The sequence below is a fragment of the Solea senegalensis genome, linkage group LG18 (assembly GCF_019176455.1).
Source record: "Solea senegalensis isolate Sse05_10M linkage group LG18, IFAPA_SoseM_1, whole genome shotgun sequence".
NCBI lineage: Eukaryota > Metazoa > Chordata > Actinopteri > Pleuronectiformes > Soleidae > Solea > Solea senegalensis.
Window position 1 is genome coordinate 4,397,684 of NC_058041.1, and position 20,312 is coordinate 4,417,995.

The following is a 20,312-nucleotide window of genomic DNA, read 5'->3' on the forward strand; positions in this document are numbered from 1 at the left end:
TAAAAAAACATATTTGAGAACCGCACAGTGAAGCCCATCACTCTGCCGTTGTGTGAGTGTTTGCTCGGAGGGTTTCTGTGTGTGTGTGTGTGTGTGTGTGTGTGTGTGTGTGTAGAGCGGCTGCCAGGCTTGTGTGTCTTGTTTATAACCTGTCAACATAGCAGAGGAGTGTGAACCCCAACGAGCAGCTAACTTATAGCCTCCTGTGGACGGGTCTGAACCCGAGGAGCAAAACTTTATACAGAGGGTGAGGAGTAAAGAGGGGAGGTCAGAGGAGGAGAGCAGAAGCTCCGATGTCGGGGAAGGACGGTTTCCGGACAAGAGACAGATTACGCTGTCTCCAGATTACTCCTAGTTTCCATGTTACGTCAGATTAAGGGTGAATTCACACCAGCCCTTCCTAAGCCTGTGATATACTTCCGCACGCATGTCGTCAGAAGAAGCAGTCGCCAAGGAAAATCATCCGAGCCTCGACCTGACTCCCCTGCCTTTTAGGTCCGAGCCAATAGAACCAGATGTGAGGGAGCACCGCTCTCTTCTTCTTTGGTAGGAATGCCACAGCTCCCTCGGACACATCTGGTTCTGTTGGCTCGGACCTGAAAGGTTGACTCGGGTGACTATCCTTGGCGACTTCTTCTGTTGTCGAAATGCTTTTTCCGCGCACCCAATTTGCTCTCTGCGCGCGGTTTCCGAAATCTGGGCAATTCGCGTCATGCATAATGGTGCGCGTTGGGTACACCAGGGACTTTAATCCGCCGCCCTAGTTCATTTGATCAGAAAGTCCAGTTCGTTTTGGGGAGGTCTGAATGTGCAACCGATCTCTGATGTGCATCAACGTAGCAAACTCTGGTCCACCTAAGAATGTAGGGTCTTGGCTCGCTTCAAGTGAACCAAATGCAGGAAGCTGACTACAACGCAGGGCATGAAAACGAGGATACCCTCGGCTATCACATTCACAAGTGCTTTTTATTTATCCTCACCAAAACCTAACTGGTTCATCCTTAAATCCAAGGATTCCCTCAAGATGTTCTTGAGATGCCACTGGGCTGCTCGGACAGACAAAACATCATCATCATCCAACCATAACAAAAACTGTGGCTTCTCCACACTTTTCATTCTCCTTTAGCCCAGATCAAAAGCGGGAGTGTCTTTCATTACGAGCAGACTCTCATTTCTCTTCTTTGACGATCCATCTGTGTAACAACTTGATGCCGACAACATCCGATGTTTACAACATATTAGAGTTGTTGGCTCCTGAGGGAGGAACACATGAGTGGTTTCTCTCTGTCGTTCTGTCTTTCTTTCCCTCTGTAACCTATAATCAGCTTACTGGGGATTTATTCTCTCCTGCTGTATGAACTGAGGAGACTTTAGATTGTGTGTTGTGTGTGCAAAAGCGGCGCCTCAAGGAGGAAATGGCTTCTTCACTCAACAACGCGGCTTCAAACTGTGAGACATGATAAAAAAAACTCGCCAAATATAAGGACAGTGTGGAGAACCCTAGTTAGTCTAGATCTTAGAGGAGAGACATTTACATGACGTTACAAAAAACAAATGTGCTGATCTGACTAAACCGGATTTCTCAGTCAGACTAACACAAAGTCAGACTAACACAAAGTCAGACTAACACAAAGTCAGACTAACACATCCAGATTATGTGATTGGGAGTTGAACCACGACTGCATGTAAACCTTAAGTCAGACTCAAATGCACATGAACAACAACACAACAGCAACAAAAATTACATATTTTTGGACAAAAGAGGAGACAAATGATGCTACACTATCCATCCGCGAGCTAAACAGCGTTTTTACAAGCTAAATGGGGGTGTATCGCCCCCTAGTGTACCATAGGGGCACAAACATCATTTAAAAAAAGCACTTTTACCAAGACAAAGACAATTGTCCAATTTCACAGTCGGAACTCTGAATGGAAAATGACTGACTGTTACTTTGCTAAGTACAAACTGCACATGTGAGGACATTTATCATGACTCAAAGTCTCTCATATAATAGACCCTCAATTTTAGGCTAAATTGGCCCAGAATTGAAAGTGTGATAGATTGGTCACTGGCTTCCTGTGACCCTCAGCACGTCTCTGTCCACTGTATTAGAAGCTTTGTCCTTCAAAAGAGCCCAGGGAGCTCGTCTGGTCGTGTGGGTCGTGTCATTGACTGATGGACTTTGTTTCCCTGAGACTGTGTGTGTGTGTGTGTGTGTGTGTGCTATCTGTCTTGTATCTACCTTGTATCGATCACACTTGAATCTTTCTATGGCTGTAAGGACACTTCCACAACCAACCCTAATAATAACCTATAACCCTAAAACTAATCCCATTTCCTATTTCTAATCTCATTCAAAAGTAACTTGGTTCTGAGTCCTAAAACCCCAAATGAACCTGATTTCTAACCCTAAAACTTTAAAACCCTGAAACTGTCCCCCATTCATTACCTCTTAAAAAAACCCTGTCCTTAATCCCCTTTACTAACCCTAAACTCTACAATAAAACCTAATCCAAACACTACAAAATAACTCTTTTAAGAACCCTAAAATCCCCAAATTAGCCCATATGTGAACCATAAACCCCAGATCCTTAAAAAACTAACCCTATCCCCATGTCTAGAACTAAGTCTAAAACCTCAGCACTTTAAAGTTGTGAGGACAAGCCAAAAATCACAACCGTAGACAGATGCACACAGATACATCCACACACCCTGCATAATGTGTGTGTTAAATGTCTCAGTGCACTGTGACTGTGAAAAATCATCTCCACCATCATCATCATGTTGTCCACACATGTTTCTTTTAATAGACACAGTCTCAAGGTCGTACTGTAGCTTCTGTGTCATTAAAATCTCCTGCTGCACTTTTATTAATCAGCAAAATCTTTCTTGAAGGACACAAAAAAATCATCATGTCACTGTGTCAATTTATGGAAATGTAAGCATGCAGGCAATTAAAACTGAACTGCCGCCGTGTTTTTTTAATTAGCATTAGTATTATTATTATTATTACTGTTGTTATCAGTGAGTGTGTTGGAGCGGTGCGACCCAAACAAAGCCGCTCCCACAGTCGCGTGCCTGCGTTTGAATTGAACTCCTCTCGGAGCCTGAAGGCATAAAGGAAATGGACAAATAATTGGGTCTTTTGAAATATTCTTAGTATTTAATGGTTGACTAAAGGCTATAAGCTCTCTGTTGTGGTGGTGTGAAGCAATTAAGCCATCTGGGAAACAACACACACACACACACACTTCTGCCTGTGCAAACGTGACAGCTTCTGCTTATTCACTCACACACACACACATTCAGTCCTTACGTCGCCAACAAATCCACATACATTTTTTTTCTGACACAAAATCCATCCAATACTGACCTTTAATCTTTATATTTTACTAAGTGCACATATTGGGCTTTATGTTGCACCCATGGCTTTCACCACAACATTAACAGGTAAATCTAAAGCACAATTTCACAGAATATGTTGCTCTTCTGTAAAAGTGCAACAATTTTGTAGAGACACTTAGAGACCAGACTTTACCGTATTGCCAATGACAGCTGAATTGAAAAGGTTTATATTTTGTAATTTGAGCACGTTGTGTAGGTCTTCACGGCCTGGATACAGGTGAAGTCACTTTTGGGATGTGTCGTAGCAAGAAGAAGCAGATGTAAAAATAGAAAAGAAAATGTTTTTTAATGATTAAAAAGTCACATATTATTATACTTTAGGTACAAATGAACCTAAAAACTGTGTTAGTGAAGGAAGATTCCAAGACTATAACTAACAAAGATTGATGCATTCTATAATCCCTTATTTCTAACCTTCAGCATCAAAACTGTATGCTTCCAAAAAAATTCTAATAACCTAACCCTAAAACCAATCCCATTCCAAATCCTTAATCCCTAAATGTGACCCATTTCTGAACCTGAAAAAACCTAAAAATGACCATAATATTCTACTACAAAAAACTTATTCTGAAAATCACTTAAAATGTTCATTTCAATTGTTTTAACAGTTGAAACCCAAACCTAACCCAAATTTGCTTCTATTAAAATCGCATTCTATAACCCCTTATTATAACCTAAACCATCAAAATTGTATACCAAAATCCAACCTTAATAACCGAACCTCCCATTTTCTAATTCTAATCTCATTCCTAAACATGAAATACAAAAACAAGCCCCATTCCAAATCCATAACCCCTAAATGTAAACCTGCAATCCCCAAAACCCTTAAAATAACCATAATCTACCACAAATTACCCAAATTCAGAACATCATTTTTAAATTAAAAACGTTCAATAATTTTAAAACCCAAACCTAGCCGCCAAACCCTTAAAATCACTTTTTTTGTTTGTTTTTTTAAAGTCATATTATTGTACAAGTGAACCTACAAACTGTGTTAGTGAAGGAAGATTCCAAAGTCTGCACTTTCCGTGTGTGTGTGTGTGTGTGTGTGTGTGTGTGTGTGTGTGTGTGTATAAGTTTGTTTGGCAAGATTGGAGGACGGCCCATCTCCCAGTAACTGCACACACACACACACACACACACACACACACACAGTGAGAGAAAGAGAGAAAGGCACAGACAAAGAGAGAGCGAGCCTTGTTTCACTCCTCCTCAGGGATTTGCTTCCCCCCAGGGGGGCTAAAGGAACGGACCTGCTGCCCACACTGGCTGAATGAGACACAGGAAGAGAGCAGTGAATGAATGGGCAGAGTGAACGGGTGAGGAGCAAGAAGTGGGACTCGTTTGACAGGTTTTGTGTCCGCTGGCATTGAGCATGCCTCACTGGCAGGTTCTGGCTGTCAGTGCTACCTGTGTACTGATCTGCTCCCAAACGGACTGGAAGAAGCCTCTTCTTCATGCAGCAACTTTAGACCACAGACAGTCCCAGAGACAGTCCCAGAGACAGTCCCTGCCTCAGCCTGCGCCGCTCACTCAGACATGGGGCCGGTCTGCTGCAAGCCGGACAGACTGAAGAAACACCATCTCCAAGGTAACGGGAAACAGATGCTGGAGATTTTTTACAAGTGTAGAGGAGACTGAAGTGGAGCGCCTGAGTAGCTTTGAGACTGATGGGATTTACAGTATGTTTAGAACCACCTCTTATTTATGGCTTTTTTTTGCACAGTATTAAGGTACAGACTCCCTTTCCCACCCTTTTAGCTGATGATGCATCTTGGGTTTCAATATTTCTATTGAGTAGAGACACAAATGAATAGCAATGGGGGGGAATGTGTAATCTATTTGCTTATCCAGAGCGTTTAAATGCACTTAAAGTCAATAAGAAGTAAATCATTTCTTTGGTTGATTCCAAATAACATTTCTATGTTCTGTTTTTGCATCTCTCTGGTCTTATGTTGTCATATCTTGTATTTCCATACAAGTACTGGAATAATTTGACTGTGACTCAGTGTGTGTTGTACTGTGTGTCACACTTACAGTAGAAACATTTTGGTGGAATGATGTTAAATCCTATAGATGTGTTGACGTCAAGTATTCCTGTACTTGCTGGCAGATAATTGATGAGTATCTGACCACTTGTGGTTTGTGTGTTTGTCATCGTTTTTCATAGTGAGAAGAAAGCTGGTCTATTCTGAACTCCCAACCCTAAAATAATTACCATTCCTCCCCCAAAAAACTAACCCTGACCCCATTCCGAACCCCAAACCCTCAAACTAATGAAATTTCTAACCCTAAGAGCTTAACCCCAACCCAAACCCCCAAACTAACCCAATTCTGAATCACATAACCCTCAAACTAACTCCATTACTAACTCTGAGACCCTAACCCCAACTCAAACCCCAAAGTAACCCCATTCAGATCTCCCTAACCCTAAAATTAACCCCATTCTTAACCCTAAGACCCTACCCTCAACCCAAACCCTAAAAATATAGGGTTCTGATACCCATTCTGATACAATCAACCATTAATTAAAAAGTTTTTCCATGCCTAATGCTAACCCCAAAACTAACCCCATTCTGAAATCCAAAACCCTAAAATTAACCCCATTCCCAACTCGAAGACCCTAACCCCAAAACCCTCAAATCTCCATGTACTGTAAATCTGCATTTGATAATGACTACAATAAATAATCTGTGGTTCTATTAGCTGCACTGACAGTAATGTTTGTGTAACTAATGCATTATCTTCTGCCAGTCTCTCTCTCTCTTTCTCTCTCTATGTTACTCACTGTCTCGCTCTCTCATTCTCTCATACATAACAATAATTAGCTGCACAGAGGTCGCATAAAGTAAATCCCCAACCAATTCACAGAGCCCAGTCATCGGAGGCATTATTAATAGAGGATGTAGCCTGAGGGAAAAGAAAGACACACACACACACACACACACAGGGAAGAGAAGAATATAAAATGAATGGCGTAATATTTTTCAGGCTATTAGAGCTAGGAAGGATCCTCTTTAAAACCACATACCCGCTTTTCTAAAGCTGATTAACTAACATGTTAATATCTTGGTTGTTAAATCTACAGAAAAGACAAAATGAAAAAAAATTACAATTTGATGTTTTACATAATAGGGTCTATAGAGAACTAACATTTATACACTCTTGATACGTCATATTAGCCGTTCCAGTAAGTTCCAGTCACATCAGTATAGTATTTCTTCTTATATATAACCTTCTGTGACATACAGTGCTTACATGCTACATGTTTTAAGTTAAACACTAAGTTGCAGTTAAGTGTTTGCTAGGCTACGTGTTCCAGAACTAAGATGAACGTAAATTAGCATCCTGGCTAATTTAAGTGTCGTGTTTATTACCTCTGTTGTTAGCTGCCTCAACTTAGCTGTCAATGGTTAGTAATAGATGGTAAGCTGTTACATTTTCTTTCCTGTGAAATAAACACTCTAGGGACAAAAGTATTAGCCAACAGCTTACCAGCTGAGTCTGTTAGCTGAGTCAGCTAACAGCACAGGTCACGTTCATCTTAATTCGGGAACACGTAGCCTAGCAAACACTTCTCTAAATAGAATTCAGGTGTTTCAATCAGGCTTTGGGCTCTAGACCCCTTACTTAAGACCCAAACTTAACACTTCAGCATACCAAGACATTTTGGACAATGCTATGCTTAAGTAGTATTTGAATACATCATTACAGTCCCTGTTAGCGACCAAATACTTTTGTCCATATAGTGTAGGTACTTTTATGATTAGACTATTCTTGCTCTGGCACAATAGCACCTCATTGTTTTTGAAGGTAAACTGATAAATTTGTTGTTAGCTTTGCAGATGTCCCCAATTTTATTTTCCATTTTTTTCCCCCCCACACAAACCTTATTATGGGACTATTGATGTTTATAAAAAGTGAGGACCTCCTACAGTTTCAAAGGCGACTATTCTCTCTCTGAGGACAAGCACCAGCCCATATTGACCATTTAATAAGTTCAAACTGTGGCATCAGCAAGAAACTGGCCTTTCATTTTTCACTCCCGCCTTTCACTAATCTCCCCTTCAAAAGAGTTCCACGAGCCGCCTGACATTTGAGAAACGGCCACTATAATTATCAAGAATATATCTTCGCTAAATGTCACTGTGTGTGTGTGTGTGTGTGTGTGGTTGGTTGGTGAGTGTTGAGACTTGGAGAGTCTTCTCCACAGATAGTCTTATCTTAATTGGCATCACAAAGGGACATTTAGATGTTTTCGGTGGCTCTTTTAGCGACACTGGGGTTGATTTTAAGTGGCTCTGCATGTGTGAGTCACATCAGGACGCTCCTTCACATCCGAGTCTGTCCCGACATTTCTATGCACCTAATTAATGTCCCTCTTTTCCAGTCCATGAAGTTATTGTACGTCCTCAGACTGTCATCATCACGGCAGTGTGAGTTTGCAGAGCTGGGCGACAATGGTACTTAACTTTATGGCACCACTGTTTGTGTTTGAATTCCCTCCTTGCGGCTAAATGACTGCGACAACAGTGACTGTGACTGTGGCAACAATACTTTTCAACTGTAACGACAAACTGAGGCCACGTGATGACAAAACTGTCATGTGCAGCATTCATGTCTTCAGTATCACTCATTAGCGGCTTTATAAATTCTCTTAAACAAATGTATCACGTGTTGGTGGTCAGGTGTGAGCCTTGATATTGTTAAAACTGCTAAAAAAGGTTAGTTAAGTTCAGTGAAAATTCAGTTCAGTGAAAATGTGGAAGTGGAATTTCTGCTGCATTCAAAATGCAGCAATTGACCCATCTAGTGGCAAAAAGCCATTACTGCACATTGGATTTGAGTGTGTGTGTGTTTCTTTATAGATATATTACAAATCAATAATTTGTGTATTTAACTTCATTTTTGTGGGGCAAAATAAGAAACATTTGGGGAAATAATTCACAGGGTTGGCACTACTGCTGCACCCAATAAGTATTTTCATTATTAATTAAGCTATTAATTATTTTCTTGATTGGTTGTTGTACACAAACTGTGTGACAAAAATGTAGATTGACGTTTCCAAATCCTCAAAATGACGACATTGTGGGGGGAAAAGTTGTGCTTTTTCCCCCCACAGATTTAAAGATACTCCAAACAATAAACCAAAAAGAAAAAGCTCATGTTTATAAAAAGTAAATTTAAATCTAGTGAGTCAGTTAATAATCAATAGGTTTTTGCAGGTAAAAAGTATAATAAATGTCCACTAATGAACATAAAGCTGTTGATAAATTATAGAAAATATTTGCAGCCTTTTTTTTGACTAACCTCTCTTCCTCCCTCAATGTTTGTCATGTAGGTGGCTCAGGAGAGAAGGACCGCGCGCCGATCAGCCATGAATCTTTCCTGCTCATGGCAAACTCCCAGACAGACATGGACGACTGGGTCAAGGCCATACGACGGGTCATCTGGGCGCCGTTTGGAGGAGGTAAAGACAAAGAAAAACATGATCACTTCTAAAAATGAGACAGATTATTATCCTTGAACATGGCTGACATCAAATAAATAAGCAATGATTAAAAATACATTTGTGGGAAAATACATAATCAACAAATACACAATGGCCCTTTGCTCTACAGGACGGCAGTTATTCCAACTGAAGAACATTTTGAACAGGTTAAAGTAATAAATTAATTGAATGCTCGCCTTTTTCAGAATCCCCACTTTCTTAAACTTCACTTGTATACACATTCATTTCAGAACCCTACAAAAAGTCAGACTTCTCGGGTAAAAGATTTATCATTATCATAATTACCTATATTATATTAGAGTTTGTATGTTAGTATGTTCTCCCCGTGCATGTGGGTGGATTTTCTCCAGGTTTTTCTCCGGTTTCGTCCCACAGTCCAAAAGACATGCAGATTTGGGGGGATTAGGCAATTTGGACTCTCTAAATTGACCATAGGTGTGAGAGTGAGAGTGAACGGTTGTTGTGATGGACTGGTGAGGATAAAGTGGTAGAAGACGGATGGACGTTACATTGGACAATGGTTGTTGGAGCTGCCGAGCAGGAGGAAAAGAGCAAGACGGCGAGAAGGTTCATGGATGTTGTGAAGGAGGACATGAGGACGGTTGGACAAGATGGAGGCAGATGTGGTGACCCCTAAAAGAAGAAGAAGATCATCATAATTATTAATATTATTACCTCTGGGACTTTGGAGCTTGGGGGGCCCCGTGGTGGTCAATGAGCCCTGAGCAGCAACTTATTCGTTGTCAAACCTAGAGTGATGCTGCCCTACAGGAAGTTTTTGCATTTATTTGCAGTCAGTCAGGTCATAGTGTTCTTCAGTAATTTGCTTGAATTTCTTTTGCAAACAAGAAAATCTCTGCCGCTGGAGTCAGTGCAGCTCCTCCTCACGTCCTTACATTATTCTGTCTAAGTTACAGTATCACATACCGCCTCATGTCTGCAGGCTGCAGTTAGTTCTCGCCCTGTTGTCAGTGTTCCAGACCACTGTACCTGACTGCAGAAATGTGATCAGAGTTTGCCGTCCATCTCTTCCAGTAACGTGCGGGTCTAAATTCAAAAATAGAAGACTGAGTGTGTCTCTTAGGTTTCTGTCTCTGGACGGAACCTGCTGAGCCGTATCTGTATACATGTGTACGTCTGATATACAGTTTAGCCTCTCGTCTCTTTCCTCTCACCCTCTGTCCTCTGTGGACAGCACGTCCACTTGACACGAGGCCAGAAATACAACCAGGCTGGTCTCGGTGTGAACTGGGACATAAGGACATATGGAGCAGCTGAACAGCATGGGGTTGGGTTACAAAGGAGCGGTGTATTAATAGGGGGATAAATGTAGCATAACACACATGCTATATAGTGTGTGATGTCACTGGTCTCATTTTAAATTTCACTTTTTAATCAGGGGTTTTCACCTCTGCTGGCACAGCAGGGACAACAGACAGACAAATTGACCTAAACAATTAAAAGTCAAGTCAATTTCAAAGAAACAAAAGATACAACAACAATAAAGTTATGCAGTTTTAGACATACAGTGTGGTTGGAGCTCTTGTTTGAATTAAGTTTGTATATGTTTTTTTATTTGCAGGGAAAATACAATAAACGACAAAAGAGCACATTCTCCAATGGCTGGTAAAATAAGCGAAATAAACAATAATATTGATATAGAGGAAAAAAAGGGAGAACATTTTTGTTGTTGTTTACTTTCACTATCATGTAAACAGCGGTTTGCTGTGTAATCCACACCAGTTCTAACAAAAAAATAAAGAAAATAACAAACACATCATCAATTGTACGTGACAGAACTTACAGTAAATCCTTCTTTTCCAGCTGTACTAAATGTCTTAAAGGTACAATATTTCAGGATGTAAGTAAAATGTTATTTATATAAAAGGTCATCATAAAAAGTTATGTCCAATATAGAGTGTCTTATATAATTTTTTCCCCAGCACAATCGATAGGAATTTGTGAAATTTGGAAAATACATCACAGTTCAAACGTCTATTTTGTGACTTTATCGATACTCCCGCTATTTATTTATTTTCAAATATGCAATTTAAAGATTTGACAGTAAATAAATAAAAACATAACAGTGTATGTGTAGTAAAATATACACACACACACACAGTACAGAAATTTAAAACCACAATAACACGCACACTAAAACTTTACAAACGTACTAAAACAACATCAGAAAGTAGAAACAGACAGTGAACAAGTGCGTCCTCAGCTTTGATTTAAAAACCTCAATTAAAGAGATTAAAGTAACGTCACCTACATTTCACAGACTGGGCCTTTAACCCATGCTGGCTCATATTCCCTTCTCACAGACGTCCACGGAGTAGGAGGTGTCTGTCTGTCTGTCTGTGGCTTCTCAGACAAGAATAGATCTGTCGCCAGCTCATGGAGCTGTTGTTAGCAGCAGCAGTGTGGTCACAGCACCCACTGCTCCCCCGCGTGGGCACACGGTCACATGTCTGTGCTCCATCAGCTGCTGCCGGTGGTCACTTCAGCTCCTGCTCCCTGTGACACAGACACAGACGAGACTTTATGAATGTGAGGTTAATCTGGCAGCGAGCAGTCAAATGCCTGAGCTGGAGTGGATGAACTTGGTGAAATGTGGTTTTGGAGTGTTTGAGGAGAAGACGAGGACGAGGAGGAGGAACTCTCTGCTGCTGTGCAGCGTCTGCTCGCTCGAACACTACGACTACAGTGAGCTGTCGTCCAGCTGCGACTGCTGCAGCCTGTCACCAGGTAACGCAGAGGACAGGGATTAGACACTTGACCGGCTTTTAATCTGCGTCTTTCAGGTTTTCTGCTACTACTTCAGAGTCACTTAGCTTTAAATATCTGATAAATCATCATTTTGTGTATTTATTATTATTACTTATCTTAAAACAACAGCTTTTTGTTGAGGATTCACATGGTGGAACAGTGGCTGGCATTGTTGCCCCACAGGTCACTGTTTCATTTAGTGTATTTTCTTATCTTACAACAAATTGCTTATGTTTCCAGTAATGACATCTACTGTATTTTCTTTAGTATTTCGTTGTCCAGGAAAATGTTCTAGAATACCCTCATTATCAATAAATGTCAATAAAAACAGACAATAATAACGTTCCAATAAACCAGAAACGAGCAAATATTCACATTTTAGAAGCCGAAAAAAAAGAGCGCTTGTCTTAATTAAAAAAAACAAAAACAAAAACACTCAAACCGATTAAAATATTATTAAAATGGTTGACAATTCATTTAGATATTCTTATTAATAACTGATTTATATGCCTGTAAATAACTCTTATTAAATGTGAAGTACTGGGTAATAACATGAAATAATGTTCAGTGACTGTTGCTCATGAAAGAATGCTTTGACTGTTGTGCGATTATAATGTCATTTTGAATAAATTCAGAATAAATGACATCACCGGAACGGTCCATTTATAGTCCATGTCTCCTCCCACGTCTGTCCTCAGGGATATTCGGCCAGCGGCTGGAGGACACGGTGCAGTATGAGAAGAAGTTTGGCCCCCGGCTGGCCCCCCTGCTGGTAGAGCAGTGCGTGGACTTCATCAGGGACAGGGGTCTGGATGAGGAGGGTCTGTTCCGGATGCCGGGTCAGGCCAACCTGGTCAAAGAGCTGCAGGAGGCGTTCGACTGCGGAGACAAGCCTCTGTTTGACAGGTGAACACAGAATAGTCGACCGTTACGAGTGGAGCAGCACCAGCTTATTAAGAACTAAATAATGAATAATAATTCTCCTTGCAGTAACACAGACGTCCACACGGTGGCATCCTTGCTGAAGTTGTACCTGCGAGAGCTGCCTGAACCAGTCATTCCCTTCTCCAAATATGAAGACTTTCTGACCTGTGCACAGCTGTTGGCCAAAGACGAGGAGGAGGTTTGTGTGTCTTTATAATAGTTTTGTAATCAATGACATATTCTGTAAAATCCAGTAGCATTTAATATTTTGGTGAAGGCTTCAAATAACATTTTTGTCTGGCATTTAATTCTGCAAATATAAATAATTAAAATAGAAAATGGTGTGTTTAACAACAGGGGGTCCAGGAGCTTGGGAATCAAGTTAACACTCTACCTCTACCAAACTACAATCTCCTCAAGTACATATGCAAGTAAGTTCAGTTCCTTCTTTTCGTTAAAGTTAATGTATAGTTGAAATATGTCTGTGGAGATTCTCCAAATGTCATTGAAGTAACTGGATATGTAGAATCCAGAAGATGCTAAGAGGTCTTCCAGTCCCGTTCAGAGAAGTCAAGAAGCCTCATGGGTGTAATGTCATCACTCTGCGTCTCTATTCAGATTCCTCGATGAGGTCCAGTCTCACTGTATTGAGAACAAGATGAGCGTCCAGAACCTTGCTACAGTATTTGGACCAAATATTCTTCGACCCAAAATGGAGGACCCGGTCACTATCATGGAAGGTATGGTGGCATGATGTTCACTGACTTTGTGCTCAGGCTTGTATTACAGTATTACCTAAAGCTCTGTGGGAAGTAGTGATATCTACTGGCGATAGTGCAGAGTGCAACAAACAGAACAAAAGTCCTCGGGTTCCCTGAGTCAGGAAATCATGTTAATACTCTTTCACAACTCTCTCTGCCTTTTTCTCTTTCTTCTTCGGTGGTTAATGAGAGAAAATCGTTTGCGCAGTAAGTTCCGCCCTAAAAATGCAGAACATTAGTCTGTTCATGATGCTATGGAGACATGTCAGAAGACCGCAACCTCCATAAAGCCTATGGTTACTATATTCAGTTTGGGCTGCTAAGCCCCCCTTAATGTTCCACATTGGACCTTTAAGATAATGCTTTGTAGTAATGTGGTACAAATGTGCTCCATATTATCCAGGTACCTCTCTGGTCCAGCACCTGATGACAATCCTCATTAGGGAACACAACCGTTTGTACTCAGGGAGGGACCAGGAAGGACCCACCATACTGCAGACAGAACTTCCTGTCCAGGGGCATCAGCTGCAACACCGTAGCCTCGGGGCCTGGATCTCTGAGGAAGACCTTCAGAACTGCCCGGTCTCCAACCCTGACCAAGAGCTGCACAGCAGTGCTTCATCTCTGGATGCCAAACTGTGCACAGCGGTCACACCCACCCAGACTCCAAGCCCAAACCCTGGATCAAAACTGGGGTCCTCATCAGGGAAAGGTGAGACTGTGGTGAGCCCGAGTAAACAAGCCAAGGCCTTGCCGTCCTGGAAGTACACCTTCAAAAGCTCCTCAGCACCGCGCTCTCAGCCTCAGGCTAAGCAAAGCAGCAGCGGTGGATCTGTGGCAGATACAACAAGCGTATCTTCTGGTGGTGGAGGAGGTGGGAGTGGTGGTGGCGGTAACTGGCTCATGAATGGCTTGTCCTCCTTGAGAGGACACCGACGCACGTCTTCAGGTGAGCGGTCCACTCGTGACCGTGAATCCAGCGGCTCCTCACAGAGACTGTCCACCTATGACAACGTCACCTCTTCCTCCAGCATGGGGAGTGTACCCAGCGTCTCCAGCACGCCGTGGTCCACCTCCTCCTGCGAGATCTCTGTTCCAGACTCGGGAAGTGAACCGTCAGCAAACTGTGGAGTAGGGGATGGGAGTGGGGAAAAGGGGGAATGGATAGTGGAGACCCAGAGGGACAGTGACAGAGGAAGGGATGGAGGGATGATGACAGACCCGAGCTCGGAGCAGGACAGTTGCGAGGCCATGGAGCTCTGCAGCAGCAGCGCCGCCTGCAGTGAGAACGGAAACATGGCAACGGCAGCTGGGGTTCCATCCATTATCATGACTGAGGATGGAGACGGCGTAAATGTAACAATAAACAGTCTGGTGGAAGGACTGAAGGACGAGTTGACCAAGCAGCAGACCGTCTATGAGGCCAGGATTCAAAAGTAAGTCTGGGTATAAAGATCTTGTGATGCCCATTGGGGTTTTGGAGAAGTGGATTAAGAAAGTTAATTTTTCTAAATCTGACTGAAGTATTGTTTTTCATCAATGCCTCTTGATATAGATTGTTTTCTTTGTCCCTTGCAGTTACACATGTTAACCACTAGATGGTAAACTACACCACACCATTTTATTAATAGAATGTATTGATGATTTATGGATTTTGAGTCAATATTAGGACAGTTAAAATAGACCAGTTACATTAGAGTAGGAATCAAGGAGACAAGGATGGATTCAAGAAACTGGGGAGAAAGGTTAAAGGTCCTGTAGTGGCAAAAAACCCAAAAAAGGAGGTGCAAATCACATGTTTGCTTGGGCTATAACATCTTTAACATCCATAGAGCCCTAGGGCAACGCAGACCTGACCTCCATGCAATGTTTCAAGAGTTTTTATGCACGCTAACCCTCCGACAATGACCTCAAAGCCACAGAATAACAATAATAATCCAGTGTGTAAAGGCCTTAAGAATGATCGACAGGGATTCCATTTTGTCTAATCTATGAAAATACAGAACAGTCCATGACCTTTGCTCTCTGTCCCTTTTCTGCATCTCTTCAGGCTGGAAGAGTCCAGCGCCGCTCTGTGTGCACAGATGGAGCGTTTGGAACAGGAGATGGAGCAGGAACGGAAGAAGCAGCGCATGCTGGAGATCAAGCTACGGAACTCGGAGCGAGCGAGGGAGGACGCGGAGAACCGCAACCGTCTCCTGGAGAAGGAAATGGAGGATTTCTTCTCCACGCTGGGGGACCTGGCCCTGGGTGCGAGGACTAGCGACATTTGATACATGGAGGTCACTCGTCAGTCTGTGGCCAAAGCTGAAGCTGTCATCAGGGTTTATATTTTGGGGGCCGAGGTCTTTCAGCGTTCTCACTCAGTACATCGGGGCGTTGCGTCGAGAGAAGAACAAAACGTATGCTGAAGGTCGACGCCATGTTTGTGTACTTTCAGGACAAACTCTAAAAGAAAGAGAAATACTGGGATGGAACTGACTGTGTGGACTTTGTCAGAGTCTTCTCCACAAAGTCTTTCTTACGCATGAAATGGAGCATGGAGAGGGCGCTCCTGGGATTACACTCCTTGTGACACGTCCATGGTTTTGTGAAGGCAGTATTTCAGCACTTTGGACGCCCCTAATGGAATGTAAAGTAATTTCTTTGATAGTCTCCGTACTGAAGAGAACTGATTTCTTAAACCACTACTTTACAGGGAAACAAAGTGAATACATTTCATGTTGTAAAGAACTGTTGGGGACATTAATGTAGAACGCAGTGAGCTGATAGGTATTTATCTTACTCTGATATTTAAACACAGAACAGTTTGACATTTTGAGATGGGCCTATATTTATTTACTTTTTTTGCTGAGAATTTAATGTCTGTGCATCAAAATATAGTAAAGAGCATCTACTTGGCTTAAGCTTCAATCAATTCGAATGAATTCTCAACAAAAAATATAAATAAAACTGATCTTTGAATGTCATTTCCAAACTGTTCCTTCAACTGTGTCGTGAGTTTATCCAAATTACAAGAGAAAAACGATCGAAAAACGGTTCTCTTTGGCCAGATGTGAAGAAAGTTCAGGTTCTGGGAAGAAAAGTGGCTTAATTGTAACGGTAATATGCACCAGAAATAAAGTACAAATGATCAAACTGATGTACTTAAGTCCAAGTAAAGTAAACCAATGCCAGAAAATATTATTATTGTAGCAGTAATTAGGCTTTGGCAACTGAACTTGGACCACCATGGGGTGTCATTCAAACTAGGTCTGGCAACAAAACTAAACTGGGACTGTTATTTAATCTGGCTATTACTGGACAAAACTAATTTGGCTGCCTGGATTATTGTTTTATATAGTTTTTTGTGATTTGGGTGAACTGACATCAGCATTAGCAGAGGTTCCTCCAACTCAGAAAACTAGATTTTCTAAGTAAAGCGTCTTGATAACAAAGATAAATTGAAGCAGTGACAGTTGGGACCTCTATGACAGCTGCCTCTGTACTCCTTCCAGTGCCTCTCTCGTCACCATCTCCATGGTTTCCACGTCCATTTGACGGCAACGCCTCAGTCTTCGGGGTCACCCCGAACCCTCACGGATGTCAACACACCTTTAATGCACAGAAAACAAAACAGGGACAATGATAAAAACACACATTTTCAAGCATGTTCAAGCTGCCTCACTCACTCACTCATTCACTCACTCACTCACTCACACATGAGACACTGTGGCTCATTAGGTGCAAACCATTTACGGTACACAGTAAATACCAAAGCTGCACCGCCTCAGCTGTCTGCTCACTAAAGATCAGAATGGCCTGCCTGGAAGCCATGTTGATTTTGGCACATGAAGCTGAACACTGCCCTCAAAAAACAATGGAATTTCCTGGTTGTGCCTTCAGGGAAGTGTTTTTAAATACAGTCGTGTTGCTTGCTTGTCCTGAGATGTCGTGCATATGTTTGCCCATAATACATATAGTGGCACTTTTTTTTTTTTTTTTATTCAAAAAAATATGGCAACAACCGACTGCTGACAACAAACTTGTTTTCCCTTGAAGGTGCCAACCCTTGTGAAAGTGAACTGTACATTGAATGGAAGTTTTGAATTAAGAATGTAAACTTGTAGTGAATGTAATGTGTCGTCGATGAAACCAGCCCTGTGACAAAAAAAAAAATAATGGAAGTGATTGACTTCGTTTAACTGCAGCTCTAGGCAACGTGGAACATGTCATGTATGATTGTGGGATGCATCACGTCAGGTGGCGGTTTTAATTACTTTATATTTCCTAAATGAAGAGTTGCAGGTATCTGCTTTTTTACATTTGCATGTGGTTAAACGGCTGAAAATATCCTTTTATTTTGAAGCATCTTATCACGATTCAGATGAATGTCCACGAGTGATTGTGACACTACAAACAGTATATAAGTGAAAGTGTGATTTTTGGTTGGACAATGTGACTGTATTTTTATTTTTTACATTGTATAAATAAATATATTATAGACAGTGGTATTAATTGCACAGGTTTACATGGGAACGGTCTGGCAAGACTTTACCTGTGAACTACCACAACTACAATCCATGATATAATGGTGCAAGTCTACGTCAGATTCCAGACATTTATTTTCCCCCTCTTGTACGTCTCACTTTTAAGGTGTTGATTATTTCTCTGCTGATCATCTACGGTGCTTATTTATTATGAATTTCCACTATTGTAATGAATGGACATTTATGGAAATAAAAGTGACAAAGGTCACGTGACAAAAAAACATTAGTGAAGTGGAAGTATTTGAATTAATCGGACAAACCATTCATTTCTTCCATCGTCTGCTTGCTTTATCCTTCCCGTGAGGGTCGCTGGTGCCAACGGTAGCTGACGTGGGGGCGAAAGACAGGGGAATCCTTTACCCAGAGAGGTCGCCAGTCCATCGCAGGGACACACGAGACAGAACAACAGGGAGAACATGCAAACTCTTCAACAAACCAGCCAAAAGAAGATGACATACAATGATGAATCAAAGTGGGGTTTTTTTTATTTGCAGTACATGTTTTGTTTTTTTTTAGATATATTTTTTAAAGAGGTGGCATCATCAGATCCCAGTGCGAGTATTCTAGTAGTGCACTTCTTCGTTGGTTGCCGTTTTTGGGACGCGCAATTCCAGGAATTCTTAAAACTACTTGCATGGCTGGACTCACTAGCAAACATGACAAACCAGCACCATACATATAAGGATTTCTTGTATATTTTTCTGTGTTTATTAACATTACTGTGCTCACCCAAGAGCCAAATCAAAATCTGTCCACCGTGTTGTTGCGACTCAAAGAACCTTCCGTCTCTGAATGAAAACCCCAGGGTTTACAGATTTGTTTGCAGGGTGAGACGGATTATGTAGTATTATGACTATAAACAAGTCACAGAAATAAAAATTGATCTTATTCATTGAAAAAAAAAAAAGAAGAAGAGGAAAACATGGATTGACTGTACCAAACATTTTCTTTACCTTCAGGAGACAGCTAACAAAGGCTAGGCCAATCACATACTACTAGCACAGTTTGCTGAAGGTATTGCACATTTAGTTTAAAAAAAAAAAAAAGAAAAAAAAAAGTACATATAACAATTCTCTTACTTCTAGGTGAAGTATACATAAAGTACAAAACTAGAAGTCTGTTGAAACCGACAAATAGTACACTTTCAAATAAATAAATAATGGAATCTGTTATTCACACGTCTTCGATAGCTCGTTCTGCAGGCGACTACATACACGCAAGAAGAAGTGGCAGAAATTCAGTGTGAGGTAGTTCATCAAAGCCGACTCAAATCAGAATGATGCTGTTTGGAGAGATGCAGTAATAACAATAATTATTATTATCATTATAAAACAAAAAGCGACAACAATTTAAAGAAGGAAAAATAAGAGGAACAATTAAAAACTCTCATAATGTTGGGCAACAAAATTAAGAGCACTTTAATCAACCAAGTTTTTTTCTTTTGATTGACTCTCTTTAAGCTAGTTTGACAAATATGCTAATATACGTCAAAAACATCAATTGTTCTCCCTGTTATTACTGCTTTTCTTACCGATTTGACACTGAAATTGTTAGTATACTACTAGGCCTTTACTAATGGACACTTACATTTTTTTCCCACTTTCTCTATAGTGAGGGAATAAGAGTGAATTAACTAAATCGCATTGTGCTAACGTGGCTCTGGGGCTGCTAACACTGTAGCATGCTAGCAAACTCTCCATGCTCAGCAGCTACAAATCCATTATTTCTCATTCTGGTCACTGAGCTCTTTTACCACAGATACAAAGACACAATAAAATTAAAATAGTTTGCGCCACAAAACTAGCTTCAATGTAAAGCTAGTTTGCTAGTAACTGTCAGTGTAGATAAAAGTCAGCGCTTACACTAGTTCTGCCAGATTGACATTACGGAATATATTTTCCAACCTTACTGTATTAGGCAAATCATTTTTAAAATAAGGTACAAAATACAACTATTTGCTATATTTCTCACTTATTCATAAAAGCTCCGTAATTCTGAAACATGTATACAACATGTACATGTGAATAAAATCAGTTTACATTTACAATGGACTGGAAGGGAATAGTTTGACCAGCTATCAATGGAAGAGACATTTTTGGCAGCCATTTCCTCCATCCATCCACTTTTTTTTATGTCCATATCAAGGACCAAGACTACTTTAGCAAAAATCTAAATACGATCAACTCCTTTGTGTAATTCATGAAGAACCAGTGTTCATGATCTTCAAAGGTCAACAAATCGACTCGCCAACATAAAGTTAAGCTGATGTGGGGCTCGTGCAAACCTTTCAGTCGATAATGAACAAATCAGTTAGAGCCAGAAGATTTATGGTAGTCTGGCTCCGTCTCTAGGAAATGTGTTAAAGCATTAATTAGCCTTTCAGTTCTAATCGAAATACTGACAACACAATG

General features: G+C 41.0%; 1 protein-coding gene and 1 long non-coding RNA gene across 4 annotated transcripts in view; one reads left to right on the plus strand and one right to left on the minus strand.

Moving 5' to 3' along the window:
• LOC122759100 (rho GTPase-activating protein 22-like) overlaps positions 1-15,795 on the plus strand; it is a 29,457-nt gene extending 13,662 nt beyond the window's left edge. The window contains exons 1-8 of one of the 3 annotated variants that reach the window (XM_044013654.1): positions 4,590-4,997; positions 8,748-8,876; positions 12,386-12,593; positions 12,678-12,810; positions 12,969-13,042; positions 13,230-13,351; positions 13,776-14,808; positions 15,423-15,795. In XM_044013654.1, coding sequence (XP_043869589.1) covers positions 4,946-4,997; positions 8,748-8,876; positions 12,386-12,593; positions 12,678-12,810; positions 12,969-13,042; positions 13,230-13,351; positions 13,776-14,808; positions 15,423-15,645 — 1,974 coding nt within the window. In that variant the 5' untranslated portion in view covers positions 4,590-4,945 and the 3' untranslated portion in view covers positions 15,646-15,795. Of the gene's footprint in view, positions 1-4,589; positions 4,998-8,747; positions 8,902-12,362; positions 12,594-12,677; positions 12,811-12,968; positions 13,043-13,229; positions 13,352-13,775; positions 14,809-15,422 lie in introns of those variants that run through there. The other 2 variants (XM_044013655.1, XM_044013653.1) reach the window with 2 other exon arrangements.
• LOC122759102 lies at positions 10,493-12,405 on the minus strand. Its single transcript, XR_006358232.1, has 3 exons — positions 12,338-12,405; positions 11,191-11,435; positions 10,493-10,663 (listed from the first exon to the last, which is right to left on the minus strand). It is a non-coding gene; the product is annotated as an uncharacterized LOC122759102 (long non-coding RNA).
• Positions 15,796-20,312: the final 4,517 nt, after the last annotated feature.